Genomic DNA, 14404 nt, shown 5'->3' with positions numbered 1-14404 from the left:
CTTTATACCAACACATTAGGCCATGTAGTGGAGTACAATCAGCCTAGTCCTCTCTGTGTTATGTCCTTAGTAAGATAGTACCCATACATGTCCTGTATCATGTTAGCACTTTGTTTTAATGACTGTCAGGTCATTTGAACCTGGGTTTGTTTTGTATTTTCATTACAAAAATGGGGAGACTTAATCAGCTTAAAGTTTTAAACCGGTTCTTCAGTCAGTTACACTGTTTTTTCTCTATGAACACATTACCACATGCTAGCGGTCTGTTCTGAGGTATTGCTCTCAGCATAGAGCGCTGCACGTATCATCACACTGCAGCATTTTCCTAGCAATGCATGAGTGCATGTCCAGCGTGTGCCTTGCAGAGGTCAGTCAGACTGCAGAGTGTCATTAGGCGCTGACATTAATCCAGCCACACTAGCTTCAGCCTTATACACTCCTTAGCTCCACTGGCCTCCCGCTGATTAAAAATATGATTCTGTGCGTTTAGGATCATAATTTAAAGGAGCAGTCCCCTTTTTGAATCCAGTACATTTTTTGTAAAATTCAACAAATTGCTCCTCATAATTCTCCATCTGTCAGTCTAGTGTATGCGCTGGAAAAAACTTGTGTGTTAAAGGAGCAGAGATAGCACTGCAGGGGAGTGGCTGGTTAGAGGCGGGGTTAATTTGCATATTCATAGATCAGTGAATACTTAATGAGACTAAGATGTAGAGCTGGAGTGGAGACAGTTTAAAGCCATGAAAGGTTTTTGTTCATCATCATCATCAAAAAAAAAAAACTTTTGAGGCACAGAGATGAGTTTTTAGGGGGGGTATATAATTTAGGTCATTCATAAATAATTTAAGACTTTAATTTAACTACTTTAATATAACAATCAAACAAACATTTGAATGTTTTATCATATGGCATAGCAGCTTAGTACCACTTCATTGTAGATTATGGGCTGTTGCTGTAGATTTAGCAAAGGCAGGAGGTGACTGATTAGAAGTTGCATGCTCCAGTAGGTGGAAGCTAGCCTGACGATGTCATACTAATAATTCTAGTCAGAATATGAGTCTGAGACCGGACCACTGGGCTGTGATTATGGGGCGTGTTTCAACGAACCAGGAAAGAAAATTCCTCTTCGCTGAATTGGATACCTAGAACCAATCAGAGCAACGTAGTAGGCTATTATTACGATAGATTAAACTTTTACCTGATCCCGTAGGAAGGACGGCAAAAAACATCTTTTCAATCGACAAATGCCTTGATCGCGTTTCTCTGTTCCTCTTTCAAAATGAATGCGCTGTCAATATCTGTTGAGATATGCCTGCTCACGTTACTTAATTAGCACTCAAGGCTAGAAGCTACCATTGGTTTCAATGTTTTTTTTTGTCTACGCTGTTAGCATAACCTTTCAATAATGGTCTAGAGTGCTTAAGTTAAAACCTACAATCCTAGGCAACATTGGTGTTGCGTATACACAACTAACCGAGTCAATGTAGACATAAAAAAAGTCGTGTAGATAGCTTAAATCATATCAAATATGTCCCACTAAGCTCCCGAGACGGCGCCATCTTTGTTCGATGTATACCGGTATTCTATCTATCATCAGGTCATCTGTCCATCAACGTATAAAGCCCGCCCTTACAATTTGATTGGTTTAGATTGCTTTCTCAACATTTTTGAAACGTTTAAACCCTCCCAACTAGCTCGATTCCAGACTGAATCTCCCAGACCAAAAATTTTGTGGGCGGAGTTCAGGCTGGTATCCAGGCTAGGTGGAAGCGGCTGAAATGATCAAATCAGAGAGTTGAGTCAACAGATGTCGCTAAACGGTCAAGTGGTTCATGTACAGGCAAATAGTTCCAAATTAGAGATCCCGTCCAGCGATAAATGGAAAATTGACATTATTATTTCAATTGAATTAAATTGAATAACGGGTCTAATGTAGGTTTAACTGCAACCATTGGAGAGAGATGCCAGACCCAGGCGCCATTTGCTCCTGTTACTTTATTAAGTTCAACAGCCTAAATCCATTTATGTAGCCAAAATGCACTCCACAAATTGCATATTAAACTATGACAAACTCTCATAGTTGTTAAAACTATGAACTGAAATAACCAGTTCCATTGAAGTCAACTGGAGTAGTGCTAGTCAGTCTCTAGACTAGTCAGATAAAACAGGTTCGGTCTTGGTCGAAACTAAACAATTTCTAGACAACTGTGCCCTGATCTAGTCAAACCTTTAAAAACTACCATACTGGTGAGCCCTCTGTTAATCTTTATTGCTTTTTCCCTAACTGCTCTTGTCTTTAACTAGCATTCAACTCTGATTATTGTTGTGATGAGTGAAATACAGCTGATAAATGACTGGCTGTTTGCGTGTCTCTTGTGGCACACAACATAATCAAGAGATGTGATTGGCTGTTTCTTAGTCAGGGAAGAAGCATGCTTTGGGTTTGTACATGCAACTGAACTACGTGTTTTCATTATGTGTTTTTTGTGCTGACGAATTTGCACCTAACCAACCAATCTTAAAAAAACATTTAATTAACAAATGTCTTAATGCAAGTGAGCTATTGTCTATCGCGGCATGAATGGCCCAGTCCTAGTTCAGCATATAGACATGTATACCGTATACATCTAAGTTTCACATGACTGTCCTTCAAATGACTGGTTCACATGTATTAACTGTTCATAGTATTTCTACATCGTTTGGTTTTTATCTAACTATATATCTACCTACCTACCTATCTACCTATGTACGTATGTATGATAATGTATGGTTGCATGTTCTGTATGTATAGATTTATATGTGGCTGCATTTATGTTTGGTTGTGTGCATGCATAAGTGTATGCATGTATAGACATAAACAGCTGTGGATTTTCCTTCGATGGGAAACACAAAGATCTAGTAAACTGGTAAACTGAAATAGCTCCTTTATGGGGTGCTTGGGGCCTGAATGGAGGCTTGTGTACTGAGTGCCGTGGTTGAGTCACAGTCTGTTAGGTTGTGTTTTTGCCTGGGAGTTTCTTAGTGGCTGTGATGCTGCCCTGGAAGTATCATCACACGTAATTGAAATAACAGCATCATGAGAGAGATTTGGAAAGACAGAAAACCCTTTGTGGAGAGCCAAGCGAGTTTAAAAGGCCATTTCAGTATTTTTCTGCCATTTGTTTTTATTTGTTTTGCTCCGTGAATGGGTTTTGAGTTCACAAGCACAGAAGTATGCAAAGGCCATTAGCCTAAAGATAAAGTTGTACACTTTTACTATAGAGCACAGTACCCTTAAATAAACATCTTTAGCTACTCCCAAACCCTTTGCAGCCACATTGGTGTGCCTGCAAGCCATCCTGCCACAGTAAGTAAAAGGCCTGGAGACTTAGCAAACAGGAAGAGGCGGGGTTTAACTAAGAACAGAGTGGAATGCGATTGGAAAGGCCAGCAGAATGTCAGTCTTTGTGTTGCTCTCTGCTTCCTGTTTCAAAAACTTCAGTAGAGGAAAAGAAACACCTCTTTTACTGTCCAAATAAAGCAACTTGACTTTTAAAAAAGTGTCTCTTTTGTTATAACACAGAGGCTGCGGTCGATTAATTACATTCTATGTCTTTTCCTAACCACTTTTCCTTGACCTTGATGGAAAATGTCAAGGAAAGAGGTGAAGTAGAATTAATTAAAACTTAAGGAAAAGACAACGGTGTTAAGAGAATTTGACACTAGGCTACGTAATTATGCAACGGCGAATGTTGCTGACATGGGTCCTAAAATCTTGCTGCCGCAAGGAATTGTCAGACAGTAGTCTGTCCTTTTCATAAAGGATGGTGTAGTGTACCCTATGCTAAAGGACATAAGACAGGAAGCACCGAAGCACCTTTCCTAAACATTTAGAGAGTTCGACCAGCTTTTATCAGGGCTGCCACTTTGATACTTCCGGGTCATTAACCTCAGTTAGGAACCTTCCTAAGCAAAAAAGACTATTTGACTTCAGCCAGAGTTTAAATAAAATCAGTAGTCCTAAAACATGGACAGGGATTAAAGAAGGCCCTTTCCATGGACCGAGATTAAAGATGGCAGGTTTTGTTTTGCATCAGAGCTGCCACCTGGCGATGATTGACACGCTGATGATGGCCTACACGGTGGAGATGGTGAGCGTGGAGCGTGTCCTCTCTTGCGTTCAGCGATACTGTCCACTCTTCCCAGACGAGGACATTCCCTACGATGCAGAGGATGCCGTGACGATCTGGCTAAACAAGGTTAGTCTCTGCACCCAACCCCCAATGCCACCACCCCCAAAAGAGATCCCTTATATCCTGACCGGCATCAGAAGAATCTGAGTTTGGTCGAGGGTGTAGCAGGAGGAATTCTTGACTCCCAGGAGGCCACCGCTGGCTGCAGTTCTACTCCCAGCAGGTCACTGAGACCAGCTGCTCAGGAAACTGACAGACATGTCTAAGATTCTCCTGTGTCTGTCACACAAGGAATTGACCCTCAGAGATTATTTTAGTTTTGAAACCGTTTCATTCAAAACTGCTAGTAAACACACTACACTACATTACACTGCTCATTACCATGATGACTCATATTTAGGCCTAAAAGACAGAGAAAATAATGTTATTTTAAATATATAAAATTATATTAAATAAATTGTTTTTGTAGAAGATTCATGCATATACCAGAAGAGAGTCCACAAATCTATCATCTGGATCAAATCCCGGCCCAGACTTACCAGCCTTATGAATTGATGCAGCTCATAAATGCCCCATTTAAATCCTGATTTAAACTAATCATGATTAAACTTTAGATCTGCTTACAATCATCTGGATTTTATCGCTTTGTTTTTTAAACAGTGGATTTGGGGGATTTGACTTTGGATTTTGAAAGGATAGCAGCTGAAGGCTGTGGCCTGCAGCCATGGACCACAAGCATCGGCAGGCTCCCAGATAGAGGCTTGGTGCTTGCATGTGTCTGGTAGAACTGCACCAGATCCAGGCCAGATGATGGCCAGATTTTGGCTAGACCTATTTCCGTAGATAGCAGCTGTTAGCACTAGCTTTGAGCCCTTTAACCAATTAAGCTTGTCCTTTAACCAATTAGAAATAATATTTCTGGTGCGCTTGACTAGTTTGGGAATTATTTTACCCTTACAAATCATCAGACACTCTGAGCCAAGTTCACACAGTTATTGAACTTGGCTCTGACTGGCCTCTAGTGAGCCTGATGTAATTTCTTAAATTACACACACATTATCTCCTAACTTACTGAGTGGGAGATTCACTCGCCGATATCATGAAATGCATGTGCTGTAGGTATAGGGCTGTCTCTTATTCTCTGTAGGGAGTGGGGCGGGGTTAGCCTTTTTTTTCAACTAGCCAAGCTGAAAATGGACGTATTTGTTTACATTCCACAGAGGAGAAGCTCATGTGCTTCCTGCTCCAGCACAGAGGTTACAATGACACTCACACATAGTCACACACACACACACACACACACACACACACACACACACACACACACACACACACACACACACACACACACACACACACACACACAGTCACAAGCAAAGCTCCTCAGGCTTTTTCGAGCGTGCCAGGCTGTTGAGAGCTTTGCCTTAGAGCCAGTGTTTTGCAATGCTGGCTATGGACTCCCCTAAGAAAAGGAAATAAGCTCAAAGGTGGGGGTGGGGAAGTCTTGGGATTTATACATTTTCTGTTGCATATCTTAGATTTTTTGTCTAATATAGAGCCCTGCCCTTTGTCACAGACTGGATACCGGGGTGCAGTCAAGCATGGAATCATCCTGAGAAGACATAGTGTTCAAAATGTTAAACAGTGCACATTAAACTGCCTGAAAAATGGAACAATTACAGGAATTACAAAATGCCAACAGAGAAGATCAAAATATCTCTCTTCTTCTCCCTGAAATGTTCCCCTCTTCAGCGTAATATTTTGAAGGGTCTAAACCCAACATGTGACGCATAAAGCCTTTTTTGCAGTGTCAACATGCATATTTAAATGGGCAGTAGGAGACAGCTGACTGACCATTACATAAGACGTTTTATAACATGACCTGGTGTGTGTGTGTATGTGTTTTCTCTGTGTGTGCTTTCCGTGTGTGTGTCTGTGTGTTTGTCCAGGTGAATGAGCATCTGAGAGACATTCTGGACCAGGACCAGAGGACCAGAGAGGCACCCCCTGGGGAGAACACTGGAGCCCAGAGAGTGAGTCCACACGCACACACGCACACACACACACATGAACACGCACGCGCACACACACACACACGCGCACACACACACACACACACACATACACATAAACAGAAGAACATATGGAGTCAAATCATTTAATAATTTACATGATGCATTACTGCATCTTGTTCGTTAAAGCACAGTTTGCAAATACAGGGTTTAACAGTTCATTTACCAAACTAAATCCCTTAGATGACATATACTATATTCGACGCATAAAACCCTGAGGGTAGGGTAATGTGTGGATTCTGAATTTGTTGGTTTATAGGAACTATTGACAAGCACTGTTAGCTCATTAAGATCAGACTCCTCTCGCCTCTGCTACCTCCCCTCTATGCTCGGCCAAGAACAACAAACCTCCCTCATGTGAGACCATCTTATTCTCTCTCTGGGCTGGTCAAGTGCAGTCGCAGCGGTGGAAAGAAATGCACCAGAGGCCAAAACACAGGGAACAGTGAGCGAGTCTTTTTTTTTTGCCGCCTGCTGCTCCTGCAAATTTCAATCTGCTCTCTAGATTGAACCTTTTTTTTAAGAATAATTGCTCACTCTAGAACGATTCTGCTCTAGAACGAGGCTAGATCTGTTCCAGGAGTCAGCTGTTATATGGGTCGCACGACCTGTTGGCCTGATATGCAGTAGTACGGTGTGTGTTTCTGGCAGAATTGTTTAAAATGATTGCCAGAGTAAAGTGCAGAAGACAGTTGAATATTTTAATACTTGTGAGTTGTCAGATGCATGGAACTACCTGAACTGCATGACCGTCTCCTCTCTGTGAGGTTGCAGTGCGAATCACGATTCAATCTTTACACAAAAAATAGATGTATCGAAAGACTTTTTGTTATTTCTGTAAAATGTCATTAAATTCTAAATACCAGTTGGATTATAGCAAGTTAACAAACACACACACACACTTACATAGATAGACACACACACACACACACAGTACAGAAGCCATTTAAAGCAGTGTAACTCCATAGTCTGTTCGTGTTTTGTCCACAATAAACCCAATTTAACAACAACCACCACAAAGGGTATCGAAATGGTCCGACCTGGTTTAAGGCTCAAAAACGTCAATGATGCATCTATTTTATATCCTTAGCTGTATCTAACAAAGTAGATCAGATAAAACATACATAAACATCCAGGTCAAGTAAGACAATTTAAAACTAAAGCCATTATCGTGTAAAGGTTGGGTTACAAGAGCAGAGAGTTTCCCATGGACAACCTGAGGACATCGGCCAGACCTTCAAAAGCCCTTTAAAGAGCTGCAACCAAATCCAATCACCTCTTCATGGCAGGAGAAGCCTTTCAGCAGGCAGGGGCTGTGGGAATATTTCTGTGAAGAGGCCCATTGTATCAGAGAGGGAAAGAAAGAGAGAGAGAGAGAGAGAGAGAGAGAGAGAGAGAGAGAGAGAGAGAGAGAGAGAGAGAGAGAGAAGGTAAGGGACATGAGGAAGAGAGAGACAGAAGAAGATGGAGACAAAAGGCTCATGACTCCTGGATGAGGGGAAAGGGGAGATCTGGAGCGGTCAGGACAGGCCATGTTGCTGTGACTTAATTTGATCTGGGTTGCACAGTCAACAATCCACACCTAAGTCTGGACTGAACTGCACTCAGTTGTGTGTGTCTGTGTGCGCATGTGTCAATATGCCGTGTGTGTGTGTGTGTGTGTGTGTGTGTGTGTGTGTGTGTGTGTGTGTGTGTGTGTGTGTGTGTGTGTGTGTGTGTGTGTGTGTGTGTGTGTGTGTGTGCGTGTGTATCTGTGGGTGCCTGTGTGGAGTCTTAAGGCTCAGGGTATTTTAGCTTTAATACAGATTTACTCCCTGAGCCCTCTCATTCAACTGGCTGCCTCACAGGCTTCAGTCTCTACCTAGAGCTCTCAATCCCTCAGTGGTGATCAAGAAGGGAAATATTTCCATCTCTCCATTTTTATATTATATGCTTAATGAGCAGCACTGTTCATCCGTAGATTAAATGTACAGCAATCTTACTTATACCACTATTGCTTTAAACCCTGAACTAATTTACCTAAGTACTGAGCACCAGACACCACCTCATCAAAAAGCAGGCCTGTAAAAGAGGGATATAAAAGCACCATTGACCTCCGTTGGTGCCAGTGACTACGGAGCTAAATTATATTCGATAAATTGTGCACTGAATTACATCTTAAAAAGAGCTCTGCTTAGCTGTATCAGGCCCTCAACATAAACTCAAACAAATCTCAATTCAGTTCAAATGTGGAGTAAGTACGCAGAATACTGTGTTAAGAGTCTTCATGAGGTCTTCACCTTCATGAAGCTGCCTAATGCTGATCTAGAGTCTGTCCTAAACATAAGGTCATGATTAGGTTTGGGTATGATCAGGGTGAGACTGAGACCCAAATCAACACTTACAGTAATTCTCCATTGCAGTAATTGTTAAATGCAATCTTAGAATATTAAGGCTTCTCCTGTGTTCTTTAAAAGGGGGTTGGTCCCTTTGGCAACATAATAGCTTACTCTGTAACGGGACTGGCTCCGGTCAGGTTCTGGTCAGGTTCTGATCCACAGCTGATCAAGGTCAGTGCCTTTCCGTAATCGGCCGTTTTCAGGGTTAGAGTAGCACTTGTCCGTGAACAGCTCAAGGTTGCAAAACTGCTGGAAAGATGAAGGGCAGAATCTCAAAGGGGCACATCAAAGTAGTTCTCCAAAGGGTTCTGTAAAGTCTCTATACAAATTCCCCTACTGTAAGAAGCACAGGGGAATGCTTCAGTGATTTTCTTAGACTGTATAGGAGTCCTTGCACTCTCTTTATTTATGTACCATGGCACCCTTGAATCCGTACAATTATAAATGAGTAGAATGGACTTAATTACATATTTAATTTCTTGATTTTTTTCCCGCTGATAACTTAGTGGCATAAAATGTATTTGTGTGTGATTTGATTTAAGCATTTGAGCCATTAAATGGTATCCATGGGTATATCATGACTGTAACAGAACATGTAAGAGCAGTGATTCCATCCACTCTACTCAACTCTGATTCTATGCTTGAATCTGAATAGGCTCACCGATTGACCAATGACACAGCTGCAATGTTAACGGCTCTTCCTCTCTCCTCTCCTCCCCTCTGTCACTCTTGTATTTGGTGTCATCTCGTCTTATTTCATGGCCAAAGTCTTCAGCCAAATGGTACTGGAAACTGGTACCTGTAAGTCCCACCATCAGGTTCTCTACTTCTCCTTCCTGCCCACCGCCCCCCGCCCCCCGCCCCCCATGTTAGTGTTTTTTGCCCCCTTCCCCTCCCCTGATTGGTACCCCAGTCACCCGGTCTGGCCCATCCCAGTGCTCTTTCTCCCAGTTTGATGCCCCTGCATACATTTGACCCCTGACCCTTGACTCCCAGCCCAAACCCACTCCCAGTTTGATACCCCACCTAAGATTGCCCCCCTCTCTTTCGATCTGACCTGTTCCTCCCCCTGGACCGTCATAGTTTAATCCGTGCTTTTTGTTCACACATATTATCCCCAAGCCACTAACACTGTGAATTTCATTCAAAGAAAAACACGTCAGACAAACATGGCCATTCTTTCCTTTAACAGATCACAGATGTTTGGTTCAGAATGTAATATCTGATTAAAAACAGTCAAAACAAAAGTGAATGTGTAAGCGATGTAGGCCGAAACTCAGATAGCTGTGTGGAGCTCCTTCATAGCTGGACAAAAGCCTGGCTAAAATGCCTCCCTTGCACACTGACAGCTTCACAGCCTATATGACTGGACTGAGAATTAAAACATGAATACAGTGATGTATAGCTGGAGAGTTATGGTATCTCAAAGGCGTAGACAGATGTAATGTATTTTAATACATCTCTCTGCCAAAGCAGCATTATTAGAGTCTAAATCAACCCCTTGGATGCTCGAAGCCCACTTTAGGACAATTTATTATTTCCAGCTCAGGTTAATGGAAGGCGCTATCAGTCTAGACTCCTTACATTTCTCTTTCTATTCCTTTCTCTCTCCCTCTCCTTCTCTCTCTCTCTCCCACTCCTTCTCTCCCCCTTCTCTCTCTCTCCTTCTCTCTCTCTTCTTCTCCCCCCCTTTCTCTCTCTCTCTCCATCCCACTACTCAGCAGAACTGTAGCCCAGTGCAGGATGCCCCTCCCCTCTGACAGACTGATTAACACTTCTCCTTAAAATGTACGGGACCCAGAGATGGAAACGTTCCCCCTGTATCAACACGAAGGCAGAACAATAGAGATGACTAATGGGAGATGCAGAGTAAAATGTGTTTTCAGGGAGACCCTGATGTCAGGGTAGACAGAGTCTATAAGGCATGGGGTTCTGTGGCATTAATGAGGATGTTATTGCTTTTACTGCCCTCCTCTGCATGCTGTTATTCCCCCTGCTGTGGTCATTGCCCCTCTTTGCCCTGCAGTGGATAAATAACTCACAACTAAACTGCTCCGGAGACCTCTGTGTGTGTGTGAGACAGACAGAGAGAGTGTGTTTGTGTGTGTGTGTGTGTGTGTGTGTGTGTGTGTGTGTGTGTGTGTGTGTGTGTGTGTGTGTGTGTGTGTGTGTGTGTGTGTGTGTGTGGGAGAGAGAGAGAGAGTGTGTATTGTTTTTATGAATGTAGTCCATATGCATGCCCTTGTATGCTTGTGTATGTCTGTGTATGTATTTGCATTGTGGAGGTGGTGAGGTGGGGTTGTGTGTGTAAGTGCCTCTGTTCTGCCTCCGTCTGAATCTCTGTGGGCTGTTTCACTCTGCAGTCACGTTACAGGAGGGAGGACCTAAAGCCCAGGCCAGCTCACTGCCTCCCCCTGGTGGACAACCTGCTGAAGGACAACACAGACGGCTGCGCCCTGGCTGCCTTGCTCCACTTCTACTGCCCCACCTCTGTCAGGCTGGAAGGTTCGATAATAATTCCTTTAAAATGACACACTGGCAGCCACAGATATGATCTCATCTACGGTCAACTGAAATATTTTGGACTTTTTTTGACTTGACGTTAGGCATATCAGTGACACATAATCAGTGTCAAATTTACTGAAACTGGAACAGTGTGTACTTTTTGCTAATATTGTGGTATATTCACACGAAAGGAGTGAAGTCTAATCAGGACAAGCTGTGCTTGCAACAGGCATTATGAGTAATCATACTGCAAAAAGAATAAATGAAAACAACAATATTTAGTTTTATTCTGTTGCTGGTGTGTTTAAGCAATATGCTAGAGTGAGAGTAGGGTTGCTAAATGATATGCCCACGGCTGTGATTCGTCTGTAGGCACAAGGCCGGAGGCAAAGTGCTGCAGGTAATCACAGCACCATAAACACGACTTCATACAATTCAACGGTTAAAGTATGGTTTAGGTGAAAAGTTAAGGTGGAGTTGTGTCAGGATTTCCCCGCTCATGGAATGCCTCTTTTCCAATAGGAAATGTATAAATAGTTTGACCAGACCTTACTGTTATATAAATGTATTTACAGCTGAAAGTGTGGAATAAAGAATGATGTATAACATCAGACATCGGCACTAATACTGATGCTGCCTCTGTTAGTGCCCTTGCACTGTCCGTGTGTTCAGGCATGTATTCTGTCAGTCATGAGTTTGTCTCTGTTGAGCCAGAGGGGTTTCAGTGGCAGGCACATAGCACCCTGAGCTGCTGATAGGACCAGACAGCTTCACCCCTCCCAGTGACCTGACCTCCCCAGCACTCAGCACAGCTAGTCAGCACCAGTAGATATGGAGCTGGGGGGTGGCGGGTCCACAGGAGGAAACAAAGAGATTGAAACCTCCTCTGATCTTTGGCTTTCCCAGAGTGGACTGTTTGATAAGAGAACAAAGCACTGGTCACACAGTGGGCAGGAAGTGGACAACAGAGTCGAAAGTCTTTGGGAAATTTACTGAGAGATAAACCAGATCTCCGCTTCCTTCCTCGAGCTCGTAAGACCTGTGTGGACGCAGATAGCTCTAAGGACCATGTGCAGTTTCTGACGCCAGGTTATGACGCAACCTCCAAACAAACGTTAGTCAGATTCCAGGCAAGCCCAATCAGAGGCGGAGGAGAGCGTCTCAGTAGACCAGCCTCCATATTTCAGCTTTCAAAGATAAACAGGGGCCAGGGGTTTCCACACCCTTACCGTGTCTTGTGAGTGTGAGAGAGAGTTATTCTGTGTGACGTCACTAACTGTAAGCACTAAGCCCATTGTTGCTAATATGAGAGACCTAGGCTATACATGTAAGTCTGAGGCATGTCCACAAGCTTTCGGTCAGTGGGCTGGACTTAGTAAGAGAAAATCTAAACAACTAGCAAAGTTCTGCTCTGTATCAACTGCTATAGGTCGTCTTGCTGTTGGGCGTAGGAGATGTTTCTTGTACCCATGAGTCACAAAGCTGTATTCAACTCCTGAAAAACTTAGGAGTGACCCTCGATGCTGATCTTAATTTTCAAAAGCACATATCCAACATTTTTAAGGCATCTTTTTACCATCTCAGAAACATCTCTAAAGTACGTAACACTCTCACACAACATGATTCTGAAAAATTAATGCATGCTCTTGTTTCCAGTCGCTTAGACTACTGCAATGCACTTTATGCTGGTTTAACTCAGCAAATGTTAAACAAACTACAACTCATCCAGAACGCAGCTGCTAGAATACTCACTAGAACTCCCAAATATAACCACATCACCCCTATTCTCAAATCTCTTCACTGGCTCCCAGTTAAACAAAGAATTTAATTCAAAATACTCCTTCTTGTCCATAAATCATTAAATAATCCAGCCCCTCCCTATATTTCTGATCTAATATCTCTTCATAACCCAACCCGTCACTTAAGGTCCTCCAATAAATATCTTCTTAATGTCCCCAGAATTCACACAAAAAACGGTCACGGCGCTTTTAGTTATTGTGCTCCAATCCTCTGGAATAATCTACCGATAGAACTAAGGTCACCTCAATCCGTATTATCTTTTAAGAAGGGTCTTAAAACTTTTTTTATTCTCTTTGGCATATAATTCATGATTATTCTCTTTTACTCTCTTTTTTACTGATCTTTTGCACTTTTATTTACTTTATTGGGTTTTAAATGTTTTCAACTATTTTTTATTGTGTTTCTTTTACCTAATAAGCGCATTGAGTCTATGTAAATATGAAATGTTCTATACAAATAAAGTTTGACTTGACTTGACTTGACTTGACTTGACTTGACTTGACTTGACTGAGAAATGTTTGAATCCTTTCTGTAGAGAATATGATTGGTGGATTCAAATAAATAATTTTAATGTGTGTGTGTGTGTGTGTGTGTGTGCGTGTGCCTCTACCCCACCCCTCTCCGCTCCTCCCCTCCTTACTCTTCCTCCCTCCCTCAGATATCTGCCTGAAGGAGACCATGTCTCTGGCAGACAGCCTGTACAATCTTCAGCTGGTGCAGGAGTTCTGCAGCGAGAACCTCAACTGCTGCTGCCACTTCAGCCTGGAGGACATGCTCTACGCCTCGTCCTCCATCAAGGTAGGCCTGGGAAACGCTTTTATGTAAATCCCGTTACTGTCAGGAAAGTTCTAGCCATTCGATTTTATGCAAAGCTGTTTACTGTTAGCACTCTGAGATTCTGCCTAGAATGAAGAGTGCTTAACAAATAAAATGAATTATTATTATTATTATTATTACGTTCAGGAAGTGTGAACACATGGTAATAAAGAGACTCTTTGGGTACTGGACACATTATCTTAGTGTTGATCACACCTGCCTTTGTTAGTTGATTAAGATAAACATTTTGAAGAACTAACTTCACAAGTTAGGTGCACTGCTGAAACTCAGTGTGCTCAAGACAGATTTACAGACGAGTCTGACTTTGATTTAAGATTCTGGTTTTGGCAGCAAAGCAGGAGCAGAACTGTTCCTGGGTTAATTCATGAAAATATTGAATTGCATTAGTGGAAATAACATGCAGAACCACAGATGATAGACAAGTAATGGAATGGACAAACTGAACTACTGTGCATGGAAGTGTGTAGAGCTGTGTGTGTGTGTGTGTGTGTGTGTGTGTGTGTGTGTGTGTGTGTGTGTGTGTGTGTGTGTGTGTGTGTGTGTGTGTGTGTGTGTGTGTGTGTAGTCTGCTCTTAACAGAGTATAGAGGATCATGGTGTTTACAGACACAGAAACATTTAAAAAGTAGCGACTGAAGAAG

At 42.5% G+C, this 14404-nt stretch overlaps 1 protein-coding gene across 1 annotated transcript in view; it reads left to right on the top strand.

The window, feature by feature from the left end:
* Positions 1-14404, top strand: part of camsap2b (calmodulin regulated spectrin-associated protein family, member 2b) — a 37697-nt gene that overhangs the window by 11278 nt on the left and 12015 nt on the right. Inside the window, exons 3-6 of the mRNA XM_080836370.1 lie at positions 4077-4238; positions 6122-6205; positions 10986-11127; positions 13586-13725. Of these exons, the coding sequence (XP_080692496.1) occupies positions 4077-4238; positions 6122-6205; positions 10986-11127; positions 13586-13725 (528 nt within the window). The remainder of the gene's footprint in view (positions 1-4076; positions 4239-6121; positions 6206-10985; positions 11128-13585; positions 13726-14404) is intronic.

Source organism: Sprattus sprattus (assembly GCF_963457725.1).
Source record: "Sprattus sprattus genome assembly, chromosome: 4".
In the NCBI taxonomy this organism is placed as follows: Eukaryota; Metazoa; Chordata; class Actinopteri; order Clupeiformes; family Clupeidae; genus Sprattus; species Sprattus sprattus.
This window is presented reverse-complemented; position numbering and strand designations above follow the sequence as displayed.